This window comes from Kogia breviceps, chromosome 16, assembly GCF_026419965.1.
Source record: "Kogia breviceps isolate mKogBre1 chromosome 16, mKogBre1 haplotype 1, whole genome shotgun sequence".
NCBI lineage: Eukaryota > Metazoa > Chordata > Mammalia > Artiodactyla > Physeteridae > Kogia > Kogia breviceps.
In genome coordinates this window covers 9625629-9652024 of record NC_081325.1, presented here as the reverse complement: position 1 = coordinate 9652024, position 26396 = coordinate 9625629, and the positions used below count along the sequence as shown (strand labels likewise).

The 26396-nt window shown below is 43.2% G+C and overlaps 1 protein-coding gene across 7 annotated transcripts in view; it reads right to left on the bottom strand.

Annotated features, from left to right (window-relative positions):
• FRY (FRY microtubule binding protein) overlaps window positions 1-26396 on the bottom strand; it is a 426981-nt gene that overhangs the window by 317463 nt on the left and 83122 nt on the right. For 3 of the 7 annotated variants that reach the window (XR_010837245.1, XM_067016675.1, XM_067016673.1), the window contains exon 2: window positions 9027-9199. Coding sequence is in view for 3 of the 7 variants with exons in the window: in XM_067016673.1 (XP_066872774.1) it covers window positions 9027-9199 (173 nt within the window). In the remaining 4 variants the exon portion in view is untranslated. Of the gene's footprint in view, window positions 1-9026; window positions 9282-9332; window positions 9540-26396 lie in introns of those variants that run through there. The other 4 variants (XM_059042181.2, XM_059042182.2, XM_067016679.1 and 1 more) reach the window with 3 other exon arrangements.

Genomic DNA, 26396 nt, shown 5'->3' with positions numbered 1-26396 from the left:
AAAACCAAAAAAAAAGAGGTGGCAGAAACAGTCCTAGTGTTTTACCCTCTGATGTGAGCAGGGGTTACAACAAAGACCTAGATGGGTAGTGTGTAAGATTATGAGGGGGAACCAGGAGGAAGCCTGTATATAACGGAACTCAAATCCAGGCACTATTAGGAGGGAAAATACAGGTTCTCTTCCTGCCCAAGAACACACTGACCTTTGAGGGTGGTGATGGCTGGGTGTGTGAGAGAGGGGACTGAATGTCAAGGGGCAGGGCCGGGGGCTGCCATGAATGGATGGCTACTGCTTCCTACATGTGAACCGGGGATCGTTTAAGAATGACTTTGATCTTTGAGGATCTTTTCCACTTCCTTTAAGTCTGCAGTTCTCATCTAGGGGATGAAACAAACGTCCCATGTACTTGGGATTAATTTTCACAAAGCGGTTAGAAGCCCAGCCCCAGCCTAGACTTCCTCAATCAAATCTCCAGGGCTGGTGTCTGTGGATTCTGAAAAACCTTCTCCAGTAATTTGCATTTGTGCAGTTAATTGAAAATGAATGCTATAAGTTGCTCAGTTAATATTCCCTTAGTTGTACAAGCATTTGAAAATCTCAGAAGACTGGAAACCCTTCCCGAGCTGGGCCCTGGGGAGGAACACTCGACTTATGATTCTTTCCCACTGAGTTTTGTTTTTGTTTTTTTGTGTTTTTTTGGCATCCAGGAGACTTGATCTTTATTTTGTTTCCAGCCCAGATGAGGGAGATCAGCGGAGTGTGGCCCGAAGGGGAGCACAGAGATGCCAGTGGTGCCCCGGGATCCGGGATCTGCCTGCCCTGCCCAGAGGCCCAGAGCTTGGGGGGGGGGGGGAGGGGGGCGTGGCTTTCTTCCACCTGTCCTTCCCAGAGCTGGATCTGAACTCAGGGCAGTGTTTTAGAGGGTACAGAAGAGTCACAATGTACAAAAGGTAAACAATCTCCCAGCAAAGAAACCCTGATGCAGAGGACAATTAAGATCCCCTGGGACTTTCCCAGAGCTGGATCTGAACTCAGGGCAGTGTTTTAGAGGGTACAGAAGAGTCACAATGTACAAAAGGTAAACAATCTCCCAGCAAAGAAACCCTGATGCAGAGGACAATTAAGATCCCCTGGGACTTGCCTGTAGCGAGATGCTTCACTGCCAATTAGGGTTTCTGTGCCAGATGACAGGGTGTCAATCTTGCCATTAGCTGGTGCAACACAGAGCTTAAACACTTGTGCCAGAGAAGCACGATCACCCAAATTAGTGCACCCTGCTCTCCTAGTAAACAATTAGAAAGGAGACCAAATTGCTGTGTATCAATGTCTTAACCATCAACCTGTCCTTCACAGCATTTTGCATCTAGTAGTCATTCAGCAAGATAGCTGAGATTTTTGCTGAATAGATGTAGTCTTTCTCACATGCATATCTTCCATTTATCCTTGGGCACTATTTTGATACTTAAAATTAAAGAATGTTTCTTTGAATTGAATCTTTCTGGCCCACATTTACTCCAAGACGCCATCCAGTATTGATTATCCATCAAGATGACTTAGTCTTTCTTAAGTATCAGGCTGGGAGAGAAGAGCATGATTCGATAGCTGAGGGAACACCATGGAGAGATCTGATCTGCTGACAGAAGTACACGCCACCTCTGTGGTTCCTTCCTCTCTGTGCTCTGAGCTCCCATGATGTTCAAAGGTAAATCTGATTATCTGTTGTCTGGCACAAAAAAAATAACTCATGCCCCACTTAGGGTGGAAAGGTTTGGAAATTCTGACCTCAAACACTCTGACCATCTTGTAATGAGAGTTTTTACATGCATGTCACCCCAAAATGACTACCTGTTTAAGCTCCTAGATTTTAAAGAAATGCTAGAGATATTCTAATTAAAATTTGAAGGTAAACATTCTTTTTTTTTTTTTTTTTTTTTTGCGGTACGCGGGCCTCTCACTGTTGTGGCCTCTCCCGTTGCAGAGCACAGGCTCCGGACGCGCAGGCCTAGCGGCCATGGCTCACTGGCTTAGTTGCTCTGCGGCACGTGGGATCTTCCCGGACCAGGGCACGAACCCGTGTCTCCTGCATCGGCAGGCGGACTCTCAACCACTGCGCCACCAGGGAAGCCCTGAAGGTAAACATTCTGTACAGAGTCCCAAAGTATCTGAAGCAAAAGAATGTCGGGGTATGGTCATTTCTCTGCATAACTGAGTATCTGGATGCCCATACCCCCTGCTAAATATTTGTTTAAAGTACATTCTTGATGAAAACAATTAAAATGCTTAAAATTATCACTGAAGTATCTTGAGTAAATATAAAGTTATGTGGATGTAAAACCACAATCTTTTCATAGTCTAGATGTGACTACTAGACCTTAGAGTGTTAGATTTAAGAATGGGAAGAGAAGTGTGTGGGAGCGCTCAAATCTGAAAAGTTATACATTTGCTATAGATCAGCAAATGGAAATGAACTGCTTTTAGAACAGGAGCATTTAAGCCACTTCTCAATATACTTATATCGTAAGTCCTGTATTCAGAACCGTATATTTGTATTTATTTACTTATTTATGACAAGGAGAAAAAGCCTGAAGTCAAGCCGCAAATCTAACGCCTTCTGCTTATTCTGTGTCCCTGCATAAAGGTAGAACATATGTCCCTTTGTTTATCACGCATGTGACTAGTATTAGCATTTTTGTTTTCCTTAAAAGTAACTGGGTTGGCTTCCCTGGTGGCGCAGTGGTTGAGAATCCGCCTGCCGATGCAGGGGTCACGGGTTCGTGCCCTGGTCCGGGAAGATCCCACGTGCCGCGGAGCAACTAAGCCCGTGAGCCATGGCCGCTAGGCCTGCGCGTCCGGAGCCTGTGCTCCGCAACGGGAGAGGCCACAACAGTGAGAGGCCCGCATACCGCAAAAAAAAAAAAAAAAAAAAAAAAAAGTAACTGGGTTACCACTAATATCCTCATTAAGTTTTTGGTTTTGTTTCTTTTTAGAAAAAAAAAACAAAGCAAAACAAGAACAGAAATTTCACCTCCCTGAATAAACTTGTCCAAAAAACAAATACGATTATTTAAGGAAACAGGATACCTCAGTTTTCGTTGCATTAGTATTTTTGAGTAAGAAATGCTATAAATATTTTAAATATTTTAAATCAAAATGTCAAACGTTGACTTTCAAAACATTTGGAAGTCTAAATACTCCTAATATTTAAAAGGATTAATTTCAAATGGTGAATTCATTTATAATCTTATATATAAGCTATGCATTATATGTAATTGTGAATGAACTACCATCCTATTCCAACTTTAAGTTCAAAGAAAAGCCTAAGCTGGGACTTCCCTGGTGGCCCAGTCGTTAGGGCTCCGTGCTTCCATTGACGGAGCACAGGTTTGATCCCTGGTCGGGGAACTAAGATCCCACATGCCACGAGGTGCAACCGGAAAAAAAAAAAAGCCTAAGCTGAATTTCCAAAAGCAAGGTGTTAGACAAATTTAGGGAAAATCGTTAAACGCAAGGCCACAGGTAAGTTCTGAAATCACAGATAGTGTTGTTTCTAATACAGAACAATTTTCAGAGGCCTAACATGACAATACTCTCAAGTTTAACGGGTTCATGTTGAGAAAGTATATGGATATTTTTATTATTAAGAAGAGCTTCCATGTTACCCTCTTTTCATGGAAAATTAATAGATCTTTTAGTGGTGTCTCATGATATAGAATTTACCTTAGCAGAGGGTTTGATCGACGACTTAGGATAACTTTCCATCCATGGAGATTTGCAAAAGTGTTCCAATTACACTTACCACCCACCCATGTAAAGTACAAATTATGTGAAACAAAACCTTTGATATGAACAAAGAATAAGCGAACACAGTCAACTCCAGCTGTGTATCATTTCATCCTCACGTACTCTCTCATTTGCGTTTCATGTAACCCTGTGACACTGGTGTTTTCGATCCCATTTCACAGATGAAGAAATAAACAGGTTCCCAGGAATCAGGTGACTCGTCCATTACACGTTTCGTAAAGATGGGAGACCAGAACGGGAACCCAGTTGTGAGGTAGATACTTCCTGGGTGAAATCCTTTGTCTGAAATCCCTTCATGAGAGGACGAGTTCAGACTCGTGCCTTTGAGGCTCCTTTGTCTTAGGCCCCGAGCACAGCCACCTCCGGACGCAGCTGCCGTAGGAAGTCACACCACCAGATGGACGGGGTGCGGCTCTGGAGGGGTTGTGACACGGTCCTTCACACGTGCCTCCACCCTGCCCGCACACCTCACCACCTCCAGGGCACCTCCCACATCAGACACCCAGGTGTGTGAAACATGTGTCCTGTCATCACCAAGAGGAGCCACTGAATCTAACTGCATGCGATCCCAGGAAGCACTGTTACCGTGCGACCTTAAGGAGGTCCTCCCCCGTCCTCCTTGTCCCTGGAAGGCCCTGCTGAAACGTCATCAAATCACTACTCAGCAGGGATCCTGAGTGACAGAATTCCTTTTTTTTTTTTTTTTTTTTTGTGGTACGCGGGCCTCTCACTGTTGTGGCCTCTCCCGTTGCGGAGCACAGGCTCCGGACACGCAGGCTCAGCGGCCATGGCTCACGGGCCCAGCCGCTCCGCGGCATGTGGGATCTTCCCAGACCGGGGCACGAACACGTGTCCCCTGCATCGGCAGGCGGATTCTCAACCACTGTGCCACCAGGGAAGCCCCAGAATTCCTTTTTTTCTTTTTATTCTTTAAAGAATTTTTTTTTTTGGGGGGGGGGATGTGGACCATGTTTAAAGTCTTTATTGAATCTGTTACCATATTGCTTCTGTTTTATGATCTAGTTTTTGGCCGCGAGGCATGTGGGATCTTAGTTCCCCGAGCGGGGATCGAACCCACACCCCCTGCGCTGGAAGGCGGAGCCAGGAAAGTGCCCAGAGTGACAGAATTCTACCATCGAGCACACAGCTGGAGGAGGAGGGCTTAATTACAGAGTGTCTGTCCCTGTGCCGGGGATAAGCGGGCGCCCAGGAGGGAGCCCAAACCCAACTGCCCAGCTGCACTGTCTCCTTCTGGCCGCCCTCAGGGAGGCTAGAACCATCTAGCTGCCAGTGTTCTTACTACTTCCCTGTGTTTCCAATAAAATCCTACATACAGCAAGAAAAAAAAAAAAAAAAAAAAAGCAGTTTTACTTTAGAAAATGCTCAAAATCTGGTTTTTTTTTTTAAATTAAAATGATTTTAAGTAACTTTTTTTAGATTGTTTAGGATTTTTTTTTTTTTTTTTTAATCCCTTTGGAACAGAACTCACTTAAAAATGAGAATGGAGGTTAGCTAACGTGCTGGCCTATCTGCCAGGTGAGTCCTGACCAGAGGGCCCTCCTCCTCGAGGTACAACACTCATCCTCTGACTAAGCAACAAGGAAGTACGTGGAACTGCCTGTTTCCTCCAAGCAGATGGCTCCTCGCTTTTCAAACAGATGACTGTAAAATCAGTAGGATATTTTAAGAGTGAGCTGATCAAACACACCAACGTGCTTGCTTACGAGTGCTGAGTGAACAACCCATGACACCTGGCACCTGAGCCCCACTTTCTTCGAGGTGCAGGATGAGATGCTCATTTCACTCTGACGCACCTATGGATGTGGTATGCGTAAGGACCACATCTCTCTCCTCCTCTGCTTTCTTTCACAGAGCTGAGCCCTCTGCTCTGGAGCTGCTGGAGTCCTTTCGGGAGGATAAGGAAGCGAGGCCAGCTGCCCGCTAGAGACCTACCGACACTCTTAATGCCTGGTCTGGTGAAGCCGAGATGGAAGAATTTCAACTGAGCAACTCAAACTAGTTCTACTGTTGAGGCTTCTTCAAGGGAAGAAAAACAGTTAGTTTTTGATGGTTTTGTAAAAATCATAAAAATATGATTTTTAAATGTATTGGTTTTGATTTTTAAGATTCAGTGCTGTGAGTATGGTACCCCCTTCACTCCTTTTCTCAAGTGGTATTTATCGGGTTACACAATGTGCAAGGCATCCTGCTAGGAAAAATTCTTTCCCATCAGCCACATGAGAAACTGTCTTATTTTCTGCTCTCTTCCCAAGGTCTAGAATAGATCCTGGCACATAGCAGACTCCTAACACATGTTTTAACAAATGAATTACACACTGAGACACGGGGTACCTGCATTGCCCCCACCAGGAGTTCCTACATGGTGATGAAAATCGGTATAAAGACCCTCCCCTTTGATAGTCTCTACTGCCAACTAGTTCTTTCCTGGAGCTAGAATCAGAGAGGCCCCACAGGATGGACACAGCCTCACAGCAAATTAGTTAATTTACCACCAGATGTTAACTGACCACCTACTATGTGCAATTCCCTCTCCGATACACCTGGGCCATATAAGATATCGCCCCTGTTTTCAAAGAGTTTCTATACCAACAGAAACTTAGTTGCCACAAAGTGACAGCGTGACCACCGAACCCATTCACAACCTAAGACAACTGAACAGGGTCCCAGAAAGAAAGGGAAGGACCCTTTTTATACAGTACTGAGGCCAAGGAGGTGAGTGGTAGGCATTAAAGGAGAACTCAAAGAGATGGGAAGGCCGCGTGATTACAGAAGACAGAAGTCCTGAGCCCAGGTGGAGAATGGAAGAAAGGGAGTAACAGGAACACAGGCGTGTGTGTGCGCACCTGTGTGTGTGCCGGGAGGTGAGGGAGGGTGCGCGAGTGGGAGACAGCAGAGCATACGAGGCGTGCCGAGGGTTCGTTCTATCCGCCACGATTTGAGTCAACGGAATAAATATTTACTAGTTCATGCTATGTGCCAAGCATTGTACAAGGGGCACAACGGTTAACAAGACTGATACGGTCCCTGGCTCACTGGCTAGTGGACGGTACAGACAAGTAAGCAGATAATTACAACACAATGTGATAAGTGCTGTGATAGGGAAAAGTCCAGGCGTTACGAGAAGGACAGAGAATGGACCCCACCCAGATGGGAGGGTCAGGAAAACTTGCTAGACATTCCATACGAGGGCTGTCAAGCTGACACCTGAAGCCAAGGTAGGAATTAGCTGGGTGAAACTACGCAGGTAGGTTATATAGCACCTACCCTAGAAGAGCAAGCATGCTGGACCACGGGCATCTGAGGCTGGCTGAGTCTGCAGGACGGCAAGGGGAGGAGAGCAAAGAGGTGGGCGGGGGACGGAAGCAGTGGCCAGGTAGGCAGTCTCGCGTCCTTCACTTTAAGGAGTCTGTGTGTCTGGAAGGGTCAGAGTGAATGCGCGTCGGAACGCTGACATGTCTTCAATCTTGCATCTCATCAGACAAATGAGAACCACAGTTGATGACGCAGCACAGCGTAACAGAGGGAAACGGCTTCAACACTGGAGTTAAAAGACCCACGTCTGAGCCGTAGTTTTGCCAGTTATTAATTCTGAGCTGCGTTTTAATTTCTCTGACGCTCGGGTCCCACGTTATAGCCGCTCTCTGTGTGTAACCACACAGCATATAACATAGGAATGGTTCTCACAACCTATGTACATTTCTGTTTTCAGCTGGTGTTTAGGAGCTGTCGTGGGATTTGCAGCCTGGTGGCATTTCTGAGTCAACCACTGTAAAAAGAAGTGAGTGAGACCGACATCACAATGAAGTTGTGGTGCATGTGAGAGGGAGTTTAGGAAAAAAAGTAGCCACTATTGCTCAAACTTTGGGCAGGCAACTCTCTACCTTGTCAACTGGAGACCCTAGCAGATAGGGAGGATGTTAAGAGTTCATCTCCTGTTGCTGTCCCCAGGGAGGCAAATGGCAGCAGAAATAGGCAGAAAAAATAATGTACCTGAAGGCCACAGGGGTCAGTGAGGTGGCTTGGAGACCATTTAGGGACACAGTTTAGACGAGAATCCATTGAGCTCCCACCTCAATATAAAGACCCAGCTGTGGGACTTCCCTGGTGGTGCAGTGGATAAGACTCTGCGCTCCCAACGTAAGGGGCCCAGGTTCGATCCCTGGTCAGGGAACTAGATCCCACGTGCATGCCGCAACTAAGAGTTCACGTGCCGCAACTAAGAAGCTGGCGAGCTGCAACTAAGGAGCCAGCTGCCTCAACTAAGACTCCATACAACCAAATAAATAAATAGATATTTGTAAAAAAGACTCAGCTGTTAGGGGGGTTCATTTCATTTTCATGATGAAGTAAAGCTTGAATGCATTTTTCTTGTTTATTTTCTATCATCACAGAGTTATAGCCCTCAGCAGTTGGGTCTAATCTATCCTCCTTAAAGACTCCAGTCAATCGATCACAACAAAAAGGCCACTTTCAGTTTCTCCAGGAGATTCCAATGCGAACAGTATTGAAATAAGTTGACTATATAATTCATCCTCTCCAGTGACCACGCACCCACCAGTGACACCTCAGCGAAGAGTCCACAATCACAAGCATCTTATACAAGCTACACACACCTCTAATACCAGGCATGGACATCTAAAGCTGCCATCAGAGTCTCTTTATCAAGAATGAAATCCCTGAGTCTTCTGTGCTCCAATACATTTCACCATTCACATTGTTTGATTGAGCCCTTTACTACAAATGTTTTAGGCTCTGATGCAAGACAGGAATTTGAAGCATGCATTCGAGTATTTAATGGTGTTAATTTCTGGGGCACACAAATATCAGCTTCACTAAACAATCCAATAATCTTGCAAAATAAAGAAAATACACCAGAGGATGAAATGCAGCATAGAATTCTCCAGGATTGCAAGCAAAGCAGTTCCCTGATCCTGCTGCCTGATAATAAAACAGCCGCCTATTTACAGACCCTTAAAGATATGAAAATAAAGAAAGAAAATAAAAGAAAAAAAGATGGGGGTGCTTTCAGATGAAAGAATCATTCTATATTTTATACTCAAACATGTTTAGTTGGCTGCTTCAAGCTCTCAAACATGTCCCAAGTTCATTTTAAAGGTAACGCATCTGATCATTACAAACGAAATACAGTCGTTGTTTTTGGTTTGTTTTTTCAACTGGCAGGCATCAACTGAAACAAATCCTACCTGGAAATATGGATGGTCTCTTTTTCGGGCGCCTCAGGTGAATGGGTTCCAAGTTTTTAATGTTTCTTTGAAGTCTTCCTTTAATGTCATTTCCTATGAGTAGTTCAGGTGGCAGGCTACTCCGTCTTGATGATTTACAATCATTTTGAGATGAATTTAGTTTGTTCTTCGTCCTGGAATATAAATTGCCGTCATCAACTGCCATGGTAGGAAATACATTAGATTTTCTTAACAAAATCTGCAAAGCCAAACCCAGCATCAGCTATCTGCGCCTCCACCCCAGATTCAGATGTTCTCATGCTTTACCCCGCACTTGTTTGGGAAGCTTAGCAAGTTGATAGGCGTGGACTTGAACAGGTGTAGAATTACGAAGGAGCCCCTCCTATCCACAGTTAATAGCGCGAGGGAGGAGAGATCCAAAATATCATTAGGTTCAGAAGACTGGGGAATTTGAACAGATGTGGCACACGGGTAATAAAAGTGATGGTTACTGTGTGAAATTTCTGTTTCACTAGTGCGACGTCATAAAGCAAACACAACTTACTCTGTAAGAATGAATACCTATGCAAATCGCAAGCCTAATTATTATTACTTCCCAAACCATTCAAGATGATTTACAAGCTTTTGGGAAACATTTTACATTTCCTCCTACCTGTTTGTTTCAAACTACACACGCAGATCAAACATCTGTTTTTATTAAATTCCTTATCTGGCAGGCAGCCGACTGGAAGTTGGCTGGACGAAGGAGATGAGAGATGGCTGGGGAGATGAGGAAGGAACCCGTGGGGGGGCCTGTACCGAGCATCAGTGCCGGGAACCCAGCGCCTGCTTCCTACCCACCCCTTCCATCCTGCGCTCTACCTGGCAGACGGCTTCTTGAAAAGGTCAGCTGTCTGGCGGTGAAGTCAGAGGTCTAGCAAATGAGCTGTGACCTGTCAGTGATGGCAGCCTCCACTCAGCACACGGAAAGGAAACTCTGTGATCTTTGCGGGGATTCTGCCTTGCTCTCAACTAACGTGGTCAACTGGTTTGGTGGTCTGAGAAAAAGCAGCATTTACTAGATTCCTGCTTGACCTGCCCCATACTTTCTTTCTTTCTCTTCCGGAGTTTGCATTTTGTGTCCTTTGTTCCCTTCCACTTTGCTCTATTTATGTGGAAATGTTCTGCCCTTTTTTCTTTAATTGACTGTGCAGAAATCATAACTCGATCATTTATTCCCTCGTGTCCCAGGGCTGGTCTCCTCTCCCCCACCCCCTTCTCTGTCTCTCTGTCTGCTCTCTCTCTCTCTCTCTCTCACACACACACACACACACACACACACACACACACACACACACACACACACCCTCTTAGGTTCAGTCTGGTTGCAGTGTGAGTCAGAAGATAAAGAAGATAAAATCTGCCTTTTCTCTTCCCAGTGCCTGGAATCAGTAGATACATACCATTATAAAGGACTTAGGGGTTGTTTCAGAAATCACTGTTTACTTAGGTTTCCTGGCTGCCAAGTAGGTTGTATTACTTGGTAGAATTTAGGAGCTGGGTCTTTTCACCTAACTGAGGATACACTTCAACACAAGTATAAGTTTCACTCTCTTTTCTCCTTTTAGCAAATAGGTCTTCAAACTACAACAGATTTTCTGAAGAGAAAAGTATTTTTTTAACAAGTGTGTCCAGATTAGGGTTGCATTATAACCCATAAATTATAATGATAATCCAGCGAACTATTTACATATTAGATTATTAAATTATTTTACTAATTCTGAAAAACATCTACACCATTTCCCTTGCAGGACTTAAAACTATTTTGTCAAGTTGGAACGTATCACGAACTTCAAAACAATGAGTGGCTTGTACAAAACTATTTTGAAAAGCCCACGAGACTTCTTGAATCTCCCTTAGCTTAATGAAAATACATTATTTTTCCTAGTAAAGAGATAAAAAGCAAAGCATTCCTTAAAGTTTGAGATAAGATTTAATAGGAGAAAGAATACATTTCCATAATGTAAATCTCAAGAACAGTGTTTAAGTTTTGAACACCTAACAGGTATTCAGAGCCCTAGGGTACAAAATATTGGATGCTAACAGGGAGAAATCTAGCAAAAGACAAGCTGAAAGTCGAGCTATTTAGTGACTTTCTTTCCCAATTCACGGTATCCCCACGGGGCTAAATAAGAGTGTGGATGAGATGAAATGGAGTCTTAGAGGAAAGGTGTCATTATCACACACAGTGTGGAACAGGTACGGCTGCACCTTGGAGAGGCTGGCTGCAAACACAGGGTTAAGAGTGTATGCATCTGGAAGGCATTGTAACAATAGCTGTGGTTCATCTCCCGCTAAATACCAGCCAGGTTCTGCGCTAAGCTTTGGACATGCATCATCTCATTGATTCTTCCTAATCCCCCTCTTCTACAGATGAGCAGCCCAAGGCCATGCTTTAAACTACACCACACTGAAAAAAACAAAAACAAAACCAAAAAGCTACACCATACTCAAAACAAAAGAACACCACGTTGCATTATTAAATGTATATATGAAATCTGAAAGAACTCTAAAGTCCTTCTCTATTTTCCTAGCACAATTCTTGGGTTTAGGCAGATTTCCATTGCATCATTGAGTGAGAGAGGAATGGTCTGGCTGATCTAACTGGGCCTTCCCCGTGTAACCCAGCTGTCAGGACATCTCTAAGATCCATGGAATGAAGGTATGAAAAAACAGAAGGAGAATTCCGATTTATGCTTTAATAATAAAGTATTCATGTTGAGACTTTGCATATTAAAATGCATTTTAGATAAACGTATTCCATTTTCCTGAGATTGAAATCATAATTAGGGAAAAAAAAATCCTACCCTACTTGTGAAGGGGCCCCTCATCTCCTGATCCTCTAAAAATAAAACGATGTAAGAGAGGGCTCAGGGTTCCTGATCCGTGCAGTTTAATTCCTCTCCTGCCCAACTATTCTCCACTCATTGGGAATATAAACAGATATGAATCTAGCTCATTTAATATATTTTCTCAAAGAGAAAAGTGAGAACAGCTTAAATTTGCTATCATTCAAATTGTAGGGTAATGAAAAAAGGGACAATTTATATTTATTTTAAAATAGTATTAAATTTGTGAACATTAAAAAAAGTAAACTTGCTCTTCAAAATATTTAAATTGCCTGACAACATGTGTGATACTCAGCCACAAACAATTTAGCTTGGTTTGGGCTAAACGAGAATATTCACAGACTGTAATGGTTAAGTCCATTCCTCCCTCTTCATACTACCAGCCAAAAGTGGAATTTCATTTTTTTTCAGGTAGTCAAAGGAATGATGACATATTAGGCTCTGAGCTAAAAGAAATCTTAAAACTTATAGCATAGGTAAGTAATTTAAAGTATATAACTGGACATTTTCTATTCCTATACCTTTAATAACCATTATGCTTTAAAAGTTTTCATTCTCCTAAAAATCCAATATATTAATCTCTTTTGAATTATTTTAATTTCTTATTCTTCAAGAACTTGTGTTTTGGGGTTTTTTTTTTGACCAAAATGGATTAAATTTAATCTGTGTGGTACCAAAAGCCTTAGAGCTTTCTTTGTTTTTTTAATTAATTTTTATTGGAGTAGAGTTGACTTACAATGTTGTGTTAGTTTCTGCTCTACAGCAAAGTGAATCAGTTATACATATACATCTATCCACTCTTTTTTAGATTCTTTTCCCATATAGGTCATTACTGAGTATTGAGTAGAGTTCCCTGTGCTCTACAGTAGGTCCTAATTGGTTATCTATTTTACATACGGTAGTGTGTATGTGTCAATCCCAGTCTCCCAGTTTATCCCTCCCTTGTTTTCCCCCTTGGTAACCATAAGTCTATTTTCTACATCTGTGACTCTATTCTGTTAGGAACTTGTGTGTTTTTTATTAAATGCTGTTACCATCTCATGAACATCTTATTCCTCCTGCTAATAAGACACTGTCTTCTTTCTCTTGGAATGTTCAAATATTCCATAGAAAGACATTTATTTCCTCATTTGCAGCTATAATTTCCTTGTGAACTTTGATAGCTTTTATAGCACTACTAAATTATTTGGATTTTTTGAGAAGGCTGCAAGTTGAGAACTGTACAATTTTACAACTGTAACCACCTTGCTCATTTTCACCTTTTGAGAAATGATCCACCAAGATTTTAGGCCTGCTAAGATTCAACCAATTAGCTTCCAAATCTCAATCTGACTCTACTGTACTGTATATCCTGAAAATATTTCTGATTTTTGAACTCTTTATTCAGTTTGTAAACTGAGAGGACCAATTATTCAGTGGGTTTTCCACCAGGAAAAAAAAAAAAATCATCCTATAGAATGTCAGAATGAAGGATATGACCAAGCCAAGGAACCCCACTGATGCATCCCTCCGAGAGGTCACCTGCCACCTCTTACTGCCAACACAACTTTGCTTGGTGTTGTTAACACACCTGCAATATTATCTAGGGTGTGACCATGGCTGAGGAAATCTTTTCTCAGTTCCTAACAATACAATGGAGATTTTCAGTACGTATCTCATTGGCTCTCCCTGGCAATTAGCACTAATGACCAGCCTTTCCCTCTTCAAATTCTCTGCTCCCTTGGCGTCCATGACACTATTATCTCTTGTTTTCCTCCTCTGTCTCAGCTCACTTCTGCTTAGATTCTTCAGGGGCTCCTTAGAAGGGTATTTTCTCCTCTCCTTCCCGCGTTCCTTCTCTTTGGCAAGCCCCTGGATTGGACACATCTACTATGTGTCTGACACCATGCAAAGTCCAAGGTCTCTGCTCTCAAGAACCTCTTCATCTAGGAAGGGAGCAGACCTATAACAAACGAGTTACTGGAACACAGAGATCACTCTGTGCAGAGGTGACATAAAAAAAAGCGACTTGGTCAGCTCTTCCTGATGGGGAGGGGAATGGGAAGTGAAGCGTTTTCAGGGGAGAAGAGGAGAGTTCCCAAGGCAGATGAAGGGAAACAGTGCAAAGGCACTAAGACGTGACATCACACCAAATGCCCACAAAATGGCAAGCGCAGCAATCCCGTACCTACACTGGGGCATTATATCACGCAAAAGTACAGACGTTGGAAAAGTGGGATTGAGCCATCCTAGCAAAGAGGGAACAGAACGATAAACCATAAGCTGGCATTATGACAGATTTTTTTTCTTTTTTTAAGATGTTGGGGGTAGGAGTTTATTAACTTATTAATTTATTTTTGCTGTGTTGGGTCTTCGTTTCTGTGCGAGGGCTTCCTCTAGTTGTGGCGAGCGGGGGCCACTCTTCATCGCGGTGCGCGGGCCTCTCACTATCGCGGCCTCTCTTGTTGGGGAGCACAAGCTCCAGATGCGCGGGCTCAGTCGTTGTGGCGCACGGGCCTAGTTGCTCCGCAGCATGTGGGATCCTCCCAGACCAGGGCTCGAACCCGTGTCCCCTGCATTGGCAGGCAGATTCTCAACCACTGAGCCACCAGGGAAGCCCCATATTACAGATTTTTTTCAAACACCACCACAAATTAGACATACAGAAGACACCTCCTTTAAAAATATCAGTATTAAAAACCTGGCTCCAACCTGTTCAAACAATTTGGTAATTCCTAACAAAATGTAAAAAGACATTTAAAAAAATCTGGCTCCAGTAAATAACCCTTCTCCTGAATCATCTTTATTTATTCCAGAATCTATGATACAGAGATTTGCTGAAGCAGACTCTTATGCAAGTTTTTAGCGTCATGCAGACTGTACCTTTTAAAAAAATCTTCAGAACCAGGTCTTACTGGCTTGAAATCCTACTTCATTTGCACTTGCATTCCTCTTTGCTCAATTTTGCAAGTCTCAGCAAAATGCCAGCATAACTGCAGGGCCTTTCCTCAAATTAAGGTAGGGCTTAAGGACACATTTTTCTGGGCTTGTTGTGGAGTTCTCTGGTGAGAAGGTACAGCATAAACAAATCTCCCTCCCTGTACTACGTCCCCGACACACCCACATGGTCTCTGAGAGGAAGGACGGAGAGTTAATTCTTCGGCTTAAGGAACTAAACTGAAATTTGCATTCATAAGAGAACTGAAGCTTTTAAAACATTTTGTCCAAATACTAGACGGTGTAGCTTCAGAAATGCGGCAGCTAAAACCAGGTTGGCAAGTGACTGCTGTCACTCACATGGCAGCAGTTATCAGTGGCGCTCAGCAGACGTTCTCAGCCACCACTGCACCTTTCATCTGTGTGCCGATGACGTGAAGTCCAAAGCCCCATCCCAAACTTCTCCGTAGTGTTCTAGATTTTAAATGTTGACTGTGCAGAAATCATAACTCGATCATTTATTCCCTCATGTCCCAGGGCTGGTCTCCTCTCCCCCACCCCCTTCTCTGTCTCTCTGTCTGCTCTCTCTCTCTCTCTCTCTCTCTCTCTCTCACACACACACACACACACACCCTCTTAGGTTCAGTCTGGTTGCAGTGTGAGTCAGAAGATAAAGAAGATAAAATCTGCCTTTTCTCTTCCCAGTGCCTGGAATCAGTAGATACATACCATTATAAAGGACTTAGGGGTTGTTTCAGAAATCACTGTTTACTTAGGTTTCCTGGCTGCCAAGTAGTTTGTATTACTTGGTAGAATTTAGGAGCTGGGTCTCTTCACCTAACCGAGGATACTGAGGGTGATGGATTCATAGGTGTACACATATGTCAAAACTAATCAACTTCTATACTTCAAATATAAGCAATTTATTATATGTCAATTCTACCTCAATAAAATTTTTAAAAAGGCAACGTTATACCTCCCCCCAGTGCATTCGGCCAGGATTCAGACATGTTCTGGGTTTCAGCTAATAAAATTAATAAATAAAAGTGAAAACAATCTTCTTACTCCATCATCTACATCAAGAGTGAGAGAAAAATAAACGTGGACTCGAGTGTTATGTGAGTCATTTTCACTTAAGAATTTTCTTATCCTGAACTATGTCTTTAGTGTTTAATTTACACACTGTAGAACTCCAAGAATGCCTGAAAGATGATACTCCCAGGTAACACATTCACTGTTACAGTGAGCTGCCCAGAGAAGGTGCTCAATAAATATTACAGAATGAATGGAGAAGTAAAAGATTAAGAAACTGCAATGAAAAAAAAAAAAAAGAAGGCACTTTTTTTTTTTTTTTTTTTTTTTTGCGGTACGCGGGCCTCTCACTGTCGCGGCCTCTCCCGCTGCGGAGCACAGGCTCCGGACGCGCAGGCTCAGCGGCCATGGCTCACGGGCCCAGCCGCTCCGCGGCACGTGGGATCCTCCCGGACCGGGGCACGAACCCGTGTCTCCTGCATCGGCAGGCGGAGTCTCAACCACTGCGCCACCAGGGAAGCCCAAGAAGGCACTTCTTAACAGGAAGTTTCCTCACAAGCTACCAAGAAAAAGTGTGCAATCGTTTAGGGCAAAGAACTTCAAGATCAGGATAAACATCGGTTATTATCTTAGGTGACTTAGGTGCAGCCTTGCTAAACACCCAAGGACTGGACGAAATGACCTAGTCTGAAGATTCTTCCCACAATTTCCGACACTGCTGATGTTCTTTAGATTCTTTGAACTTTCCAGAGGTAAGTGGCAGCATGAATGCCTTCAATGGCTTTGGAGCTGGATCAAACACTGCGCTGATTATTCAGGTGACACCACCCATTTAATGAAAAAATGTGAAATGTCCTAGTCATTGAGCTAGCTCCATTCTGTGCAAATTCAGGAGTGAGCAATAGAAAAACTTTATAACTCGCGGCCATTTAAATCCCAGTTTAGCTTCATATGGTTAGCATTTTTGCAAACATCTTATTGCTTCTTATGCAAACAAAAGTAAAGTTTTTCAGAAACTGATATTAAGCAGCCAAAAAAAAGCAACTGTAAGAAAACAGATTTAAATATCACAATTAGGGCTTCCCTGGTGGCGCAGTGGTTGGGAGTCCGCCTGCCGATGCAGGAGACACGGGTTCGTGCCCTGGTCCGGGAAGATCCCACATGCCGCGGAGCAACTAAGCCCGTGAGCCATGGCCGCTAGGCCTGCGCGTCCGGAGCCTGTGCTCCGCAACGGGAGAGGCCACAGCAGTGAGAGGCCCGCGTACCAAAATAAATAAATAAATAAATAAATATCACAATTAAAAAACCTGATCCAGTAGGCCAGGAACTCTGTACCCAAAAACAATGTCTTACATTTATGTAGGACATCTAAAAAAATGATGGACCATGTACAAGGCCATGAAACAAAGCTCAAAATACCAATTTGGTTTTTGTTGTCATACCCTATGAGACATTCTCGTAGCACTACCCAAAAACTGGGAGTCAATATAAAACACAGCAACAGGGCTTCCCTGGTGGCGCAGTGGTTGAGAGTCCGCCTGCCGATGCAGGGGACACGGGTTTGTGTCCCGGTCCGGGAAGATCCCACATGCCGCGGAGCGGCTAGGCCCGTGAGCCATGGCCGCTGAGCCTGCGCGTCCGGAGTCTGTGCTCCGCAACGGGAGAGGCCACCACAGGGAGAGGCCCGCGTACCGCAAAAAAAAACCCCAAAAAACATAGCAACAAACATTTTCTTTTAATCCAATGCTAGTAATAGTATTTATTGTGTATTCCCTCTAGTCACGTACTATGCTAAGTATTGACATTTCTCATGCAGTACTACCATTTTCTCTACTTGACAGAGGAGGAAACTCGTTAAGAGAGGCCAAGAAACTGCAGCAGTAACTGATTACAACCAAGCCTCGTCTTCCTTTAATACCAAACTCTCTAAAATATACATTTCCCCTCTGATTCTTTGTTTCCCAGCTACCTCCAGGCTTTTCCCTTTTGATTTTGTCTTCCCTCTCCCTGGTTCCTTATTCTCATCCACAAAGCTTCTCCTTTGCCCCACTCTCATTTCTGGGCCTTCTTTTATGACCAGGAAAGAGCAACTGAATCAAACGAGAAATTTCACACGGTGTCCTTCCAGTATCTCTTCCTCAGGTGCTGAAAGGAGCCACCCTTTTATTTCCTGTGTCCAGGAATTAAATTCCAACTCAGGATTCCAGATGTCTGTTTCACGCGAGATTTAAGGATGTGTCACGTTTGTTTACTCACTGTTGTGTCCTAGCCAGCCAGCTTGGAGGAAATTTTATCAAAACTTGGAACTGTCTTCACCAGTTAAGTAAGGTGGGCCTTAATTTTCCACTTCAATTCTCCCAGCTTCCTCTATCATCTCAGAAAGATCTAACTATCCTTCTACTTATTTATTTTTATCGTTTTCCATATAAAAGGTGATTTATTTTTTTATCATATTCTAGAAGCTAGGAAAGGTCCAAGTATCAGAAACCAAACTTGATATAAGCCAAACCAACATCTTTCAACCCCACCTCTGTAAAATATAACTACACATTTATATCATTAACTCATGATGAATAGCTAAGAGACGGGATCTTAAGACAACTCTTGAAGCAGACCTATTTTTGGTTTCTTGCATAAATTCATGCTTCTGTTACTGATTTTATAAGTTCTATTAGTAATCAGGATTTAAAGGAAGGGAGATATTTTCATAGTAGCTAAATCTCAAAAAAAAAAAAAATCCCTATTTCAGATTCTTTCTAGCTGTTTGGGTTGTTTTTAATTCTATTTTTTATTACAGAGGAAATCTGTTTGTTGCAGAATATTTGGAAAGCACAGAAAAGTAAATAAAAGGAAGCAGAAAACATTTTATAACCTCACGAATCATGACACCCACTGTCAACATTTTGGCATATTTGGTTCCAGATTCCAGGCTTTGTCCTGCTATCTGCCACCCGCCCAGATTCAACCTCAGAGCCCCCCTCATCCGTGGGAAGGGTACCATGTGGCTGGGAGGGGCCCGTAGGTCTGGAGCCACCCAAGGGAGATCAGTGAGTGAGGCTGTCGTGTGTATGGAAACGGGGTGGGTAGACAGTGATGAATGGGGAGAACATCTCTCCCCTGAAGGGCAGTGGCTTCCCAAGGTCCAGCGGACTGTGCTTGTGGAGGACTGAAGGCGCAGTTTGCCTCATCCTCTCGTTTTTCGAGAGAAGCTTGCAACCCTGAATTTTGTATTGAAATATCCTGATTTGCAAATGTTGCTGGCTTCGTGTTTTTAAAGACAGTGTATAGGCCGAAGAAACCAAAGTTGTGTATCAGTTGAGGCCTCTGGTTTAACCCCCTTCCCCAGGCCACACGGTCAAGGGTTTACAGAACTTTCTGGAGTCCGCGCCTTAACCCACCATTTTCAAACAGTGGGCCTGTGTGACAAAGCTGTGCACAGGTGAGAAACGCCTAGGAAATTCTGCGAACAAATCTCTTTTGTAGAGTCACCATGCAGGGATCCATGCTGAAGACTCGAATCTCGCAGCAAAGAACCAATCCTACTTAAATCTGTTTAACTGGCATTTTCCAAACTTGGCTGAATAGAGAACTTTCTTTCCCCCTGTTTTCTAGGTAACAAACAACTATTAGTATCGTTCGACCCTAATGTTTTGCAAGACAAAAAGCCATTTGTTAATGGCTTCTTGGGCATTGGTGACCGCCCATATGGAAGAAACGAACAAGCTTTAAATCCCTGCACGTTGTTTGCCAGGCCCCCCTCCCCTACAAGGAGAACAGACCTCGGTGCTATGCAATCAATACAAAATCAACTACTTTTGCCTGTGCTAAAGAAGATGGACCAGAGAAAGTAACTTCAAACAAATTATATCAGGCTCAGGAGTCCAATACAAGCCACAGAAACTGTCTTTATAATCTATCCAGGCAACTGAAGAAGTGAGTTTCTACTCTTGAAACACATGCCAACGGTTGGAAGGGGGCAAGGGAAGTCAAAATAGAATTATATTTTTCTACAGATTGTCCTCAAAGTCGACAGAAAATAACTGAAACTCAATCGTGTTGTCACTCAATCAGTAGTTACTCTGTTATACACAAACCTGTATTCTTCTTGTCGTTGAACAAGTTTCTCCACCAAGATCAGCTATCACAGCACCCTGATGAAATGCTATCCTATTAGGGAAGTCAGGTTTTTTCCATCTATGATCGCTTGTGGTTTCATTTTGGTCTTTACAGAGATGTAGAAGTTTGACTAGGAATTTAATAAATGCTGTTTTGTGGTTTTCCATTTTCCCACAGTAGTTCTTCTGAAATTCTCAAAAGATGAACCACTACCTCAGCTCCAGCATTTGTATGTCTTTATTTTTGTCAGGCCTTTATTTTTATTTACTGTTGACCTGGAAGGCCAGGTATTTATAACTGGAGTTTCTCTAATTCCCCTTTCCTACACTGAGAGAGAATTCTTACAGTAATGAAATGTTTAAGAATTCTGGAAAATTTTAGAGTCTTGGAGAAACTAGCATAGGATTCTCATTGTAATTCAGACTTGGAAAAATGATATAATATTCATCAACTGTTACAAATGTTTTATTTCTTTGCCATTCCAGGAGAGGAGCCATAAGAAATAAAATTCTTTAAATCACGTAATACAAGAGTTCCCTGTATTGAGTTGTCTTTTAGTAAGGTAACACCGTTGTCCTCAGTATCCTAGGGGCACTGGTTCCAGGACCCCAAAAGCTGATACCAAAATCAACAGATGCTCAAGTCCCTTTGTAAAATGCCGCAGTTGGCTGAATCTGAGAACGCAGAACCAGCAGATAACAGGGGGCCAGCTATGTATATCGTGCTATACAGATATCCATACGAAGCTTCTCTTCCCTAGAAAACATCTACAGTTTAACTTCCACTTTGAAACATCAAAATGACTTTAGTGAGTGTCCCGATCTAAAAAAAATCAGTAGTATTTTTGTACAGTTTCATACTTACGGGGCCCGGGGTGGGGGAAAAATGGCTGGGTGAACACATCAAACACATTGTTAGGGTGAGTGGGCCGGGGATGTATTAATGGTGACATTACGATACGATACGATACGGATGCGATACGGAGGATGTAAGGGGTTTTTTTTTGTGACTTCATGTGAACATTCTTTTTCCCCAAACCAAACAAGCTGGTCATTTGAATCTTCTTCTCACATCCTGTAGCTGTCAAACACTCTTCCTTGACGTGGATACAAAGTTGTAATTTTCTACACGCACAGCTCTTTTTTTGGAGGAGGTATGTGGTTTTGGTTTATGTTGTTTTGTCTACATTCCTTGCAAACGCTTCTTCTGATGCAATGCTTCACAGAATATTTACTATTTTACTACTCCTCAGTGGGGGAGGGGAGCAGGGGGAACATACATATATACATATATATATGTGTGTGTGTGTCTGTACACGCGTCTATATCTTTATCCCGTATGTCTAAGCAGCCTGGAATTTTTAGACAGGTACTATTAACGAAGGGATAAAATCTAATCACCCTGTGCTCACATCTCAAGTAGTGGCTGTGTGTTCTTCAGGTACATAAAATCCTCAAATCTATGCTACCACCTCATCGTGGGGCTCACATCCAACTACCTGATGGATATTTCCATCTGGATACTCAAGATCACCCGAGGCTCAACAGGTCCACAGCTGAAATCATCATGGGCTCTAACTGCTACCCCTCCTGAATTTTCTTGACCACTTGAATCTCTAACTTGGGAATCATTCTAAATTCCGTCCTCTCCCCGCCACCACACGTAGCGCTTACCCATTGCTGCCAATTTTACCACCTTGAATGCATTGCTTCCTCTATTCCTGTCACCCTCGTCCTAAGGCAGGTCTCCATTAACTCTCGCCTAGACTCTGCGATGGCTTTCTCTCTGCCTCTGCCCCTCAAACGTGTCCTAACTGTTGGTGCCAAATAGCTCCACTGAAAAGACGAATGGTAGGTCTTGCTGCTTAAATTGTCTTCCAGGCTCCCTGGGTCTGCAGGTGGAAAGGCAATTATGGCTCCATTCAGCACCTTGGCACCACCAAGCCTCTCCTCCATGACCTGGTGCCAGTTCGCTTCCTTACTCTCACCTCTTACAACTGCCTTCTGTGCATTTGCCTGTTCAGCAATGCTCAGCTGCACGCAGTTGGTGCCCTGAACACTCCCCACTCCCAGCCATCGCTCCGTGAGTGCCCTAGTTCACGTGGCCACCTCCTCCTGGAGTCCTTTTCTTACCCTCTCCTCACCCCTTAATTCCCTTGGCTCGCTCCCTGAACCACGCCTCTCTCCTCTCCCAGCCCCAGTTCCCCAGGCTCCATTGAGAAACTGTTTCTGTTTTCCCAGCTGCCTCAGTTGCCCCTCTGAGCTCCGAACTCCCTTGCTCATCTATTTACCATCGCCTTTCCTACACTGTTGTGTAGTTGATCTGCCCACGCATCCGCCTCCCTTGCTGGCATGTAACTCATGTCTTACACACCTTTGCTTGCTCGGCTGTGGAACTGGAGGTTCACTCTCCTTACTTATTGGGGTCACCCATGCCGGGCTCCCCGGGCTAAGATCAGGGAGCGGAGGTGGATGCCAGGAGAACCGTGTCTTCTGAGTCCTCGCAGCTTCTAGAAGCAGTTTGGGGCTGCAGGAGTTATGTTTTCATATACTTAAACACAAATACCTAACTAGTTGACATCAGCAGAAGAGAGGAAGTTAGAAAAAGAAAAATGAGTTCAACACCCACTAAAATATGTAGGTAAAAGGCTGATATAGCAAGATAAGGCCTGAACACTTGACTCTAACCTTCTAAGGTTGATTTTCTTGATTCACAAACGGCTCAGACATGACTATAAACAACTGCTTTGGTTAAGTTTCAAAAGGAGTGAGTGCAAACAACCACAAAAAAGTCTTTTTTTTTCCAAGTTATACCAAGTAAAGAGAAAGAAGGGAAGAGAATTCTAGCGCCAATCCATTTAATTGACATTTAGTTTCGATTCTAAATGATACATAATAGATTTGGGCAATGACAGCAGCCCCATTCCAAGGAACCTCAGTCTGCTTCTGGAAGCACTCGTCCCTGAACACACCACAGGGCTGGTGGACGGACAACCAGGACACCCACCGAGGGCTGATGGACGCTACAGTTCCATTCCATTCAATGCACCACACATTTACTGAGCTCTTTTATGTATCAGCAATGTAAGTCCAGGGAAGGAAGGTGGGAATAAAAGAAGAAAAAAATTCCTGAGCTTGAGGAATTTACAATTTAATGAACCAAAGAGAACAACGCTACCTGACCAGATGAATTGTCTGTCTACTATAAAGCACAGCCAGGGTAAACCTTGAATAATAAAAAGCAGTGGGGGGTCGGGGGGAGGAGGAGAGATGAAATTTTCATCATAGGTATTTAATGAACAATTGAAATAGAAAAATGAATATAAGCACACACACAAAATAGTAAACTTAATTTGTGCCAACAAATGGTCCAGTGTTTGCACTAAACTTCGCAAATGCAGCAAACCATGCTGTCTGTTCACTAGTTCAAAGGGTTATCTATGTGTCATTCTGCGGGCAGGGTAAAATGCAATATTTTAGAAGAACATTCACTTAAAATTACATACTACTTCTGACTTATGTAGCTTCTAACTACAAAAATTCAAATAAAGTTTTAAGATGTACATCGGTTTTCTGAAGGAAGATTGGATTTCATTTAAAATAAGTGCTGGTGCAGATTGCTTGAACTTCGTTTTTAACTTATTAGTAACCAATCAATTTGTGACTAGAGGGAAGAACTTCTGAAAACCAGGTGAACTTCCACATGGTATATTAACCACCGTGGTGATGATCTTGACACTTGAGAACAGATGCGTTTCTCATGGCACTGGGGGCAGTCCAGTGAGGTGGAGACAGCACAGGGGCTGGAGTGCCAGGATAAGTGAGAGTCCTTCTGAGGATGAAATAAGATACCTTTGGGGGAATGTAACTCATTCTGCCTGGGATATAGTATTTGCTAAGTAAAAGCAATTTCTTATTCCTTTCTCTTTCAAATTCTAAATCAAATTGCATGGAATAATTCTGGAACAAAAAACTTATTATGTAGGGTGGTGGGTCAGGAGATGGCTAGTTTTGAAAGGTCTTATAGCTTTGTTACCTGACCTCTCAAAGAATGCTCATGTAATACCTTGAAAAAATAATGATCAATAAAAGCTAATAACCCACAAAGTATATAATCTCCTGGGAAACAGCTGACAATGCACTGTATGAAGATAAATGAGGCATTATCCTAGAGCTTGAGGAGTTGACCATGTAGTATGAAATGGCTTTGGTCTGTCAGGCGGATGACAGAATATCCAACTTGAAATCAGAAGATCTGGGTTTGATTTTAGATTCTGGCATTTATTAGCTGTGTGATCTAGGGTAAGTGAGTTAACCTCTCTGAGCTTCTGCATCTTCATCTGTAAAGCAAGAATGACAGCATTCACTGTGCAGGAAGTGGCTAAGGGAGAGTAAACAAGATAATTCTTGTGAAAGCCCCTGGGCACGGTGTTAGTCCTTACTAAACATCCGTTGATTCGGAATTTTTGTGAGCTGCATTGACTTTTACAGGTAATTCCAGGTAACAACAGTTAAAACATCTCTTATCTTCATGCAGGGCAAAAAATAGGAATAAAAAAATATACTGAGCATTATTCTATATAAAACGTAAAACACCCAGACAAAACAGACACTTAAAGAAGGAGTAATTCCATGGGCTTCTCTGGTGGCGCAGTGGTTGAGAGTCCGCCTGCCGGTGCAGGGGACACGGGTTCGTGCCCCGGTCCGGGAAGATCCCACGTGCCGCGGAGCAACTAAGCCCGTGAGCCATGGCCGCTGGGCCTGCGCGTCCGGAGCCTGTGCTCCGCAACGGGAGAGGCCACAACAGTGAGAGGCCCGCACACCACAAATAAATAAATAAAAAAGAAGGAGTAAAATTATTCCCAAGGCAAAAACATTCATCACTTTACATAAAGATGCTCCATCACAAGATTCCCTTGGTTTTCAGACTCTGCTACGTGTGTAAAATGTGTGTGCGTATATACATATGTAGGTACACATACGTGTCTGTACACACACATCCATCTTTTACATCTTCATTCCCCAAAGATCACCAATATCCAATGTTAAATGAAAGTAATGAACTTTCATTAGCCTTTGTAAGTGAAAAGGAAGAAAAACTCATTTTTGAATCCGTGTCTACACCGCTTTGTTTCCTGCCCCATTCCACCACCTTCACTCACACAAGTTAGGGCAAGAAAAGAGAAAAATGGAGGGAGACAGTTACACACAGGCCAGCCTGTTCGTCGCTTGAGCTGCTCTTATTCCATTTGCTCTTCTCCTCTCCCCATCCCCGCACTGCTGAGCTTCCTGGCCCTGCCCTGGGAGCTATAATTCAAGCAGACGGCTCCGGGGCGACAACGCAATCAGGTCAGGACGCAGAGACAGTGGGCCGGGGTGGGAGGAGCGGTCACACTGGAACTCGGAGCGGGAAGGGGGAGGTTCTCTCACCTGGGAGGTCAGGTTCAGAGCTGGGCAGTTGAAGCAATGTGAACTCCTTGACGACAGGTGTGGCTCCACTGGTCTGAAATCTAGCTCCAAAGCCGCCCTCTACAGGCCCTGCACCCTTCCTGAATCAACAGGTTTGTTTAGTCAGCCTGTGTCAACATAAACTGACCTCTGTCCCAGAGACAGAAAAAAGCAGTGCTCCGAAAGCCCTTAGCTGGCTACTTTAAGTCCTGGCCTTTTGAGGGGTTTCCCAAGCTGTAAACAAGTCACTTTCCCACCAGAAATGATCCCTCTTTGCTTTATTCTCGCGTCTTTTCTTGGTTCAGCATCCAGGAAGAGTGGTGGAGTAGAAAAAGAGGATCAGGAAAGTTGTTTGATACTTTGGTTCTGCAGGTGGCTGGCTGTGAGCAAGTCTTTAACCTGTTCGCTTTCCTAATATGGAAAACAAAGGGTTTGAATTATATGGTTTTGACAGTTTTCTCCAGTTCCGAAAGTCTTGTGACTCTGTGGGACACAATGCAACTAAGATTACTGTTATTAAATCGGAACAAATCAAAATGAATTAAATATAGTACCTGAGATGACAGAGATGTACATAAATCTAAAGAATGTGGAAGGGAAAGATTTGAGACATAGAAAAGCAGAAAGTAATCAATTAGAAAACGGTAGAATTGATGAACCTAAGAATTGGCTCTTTAAATGATAATAAAAGATCAAAGCTTCTGCCAAAGGTCGATTGAACCTGGGAGAAAGTACAAATACACTACTTTAGGAATAAAACATAAAATATACGATAAAGAACAGTATACACACTCTGTGTTGGCAAATTTCAAAATTTGTAAGACATAGATGATCTCAGAGGAAGCTGTTACCAAAGTGACCCATGAAACAATTTTGACCTCCCCAAATGCTGATAATTATGAAAGAAATTGTAGCAATGATTAGAAAATAAAACCCAGTTTTTCAAAAGCCACTAGTACCAAGTTATTTTA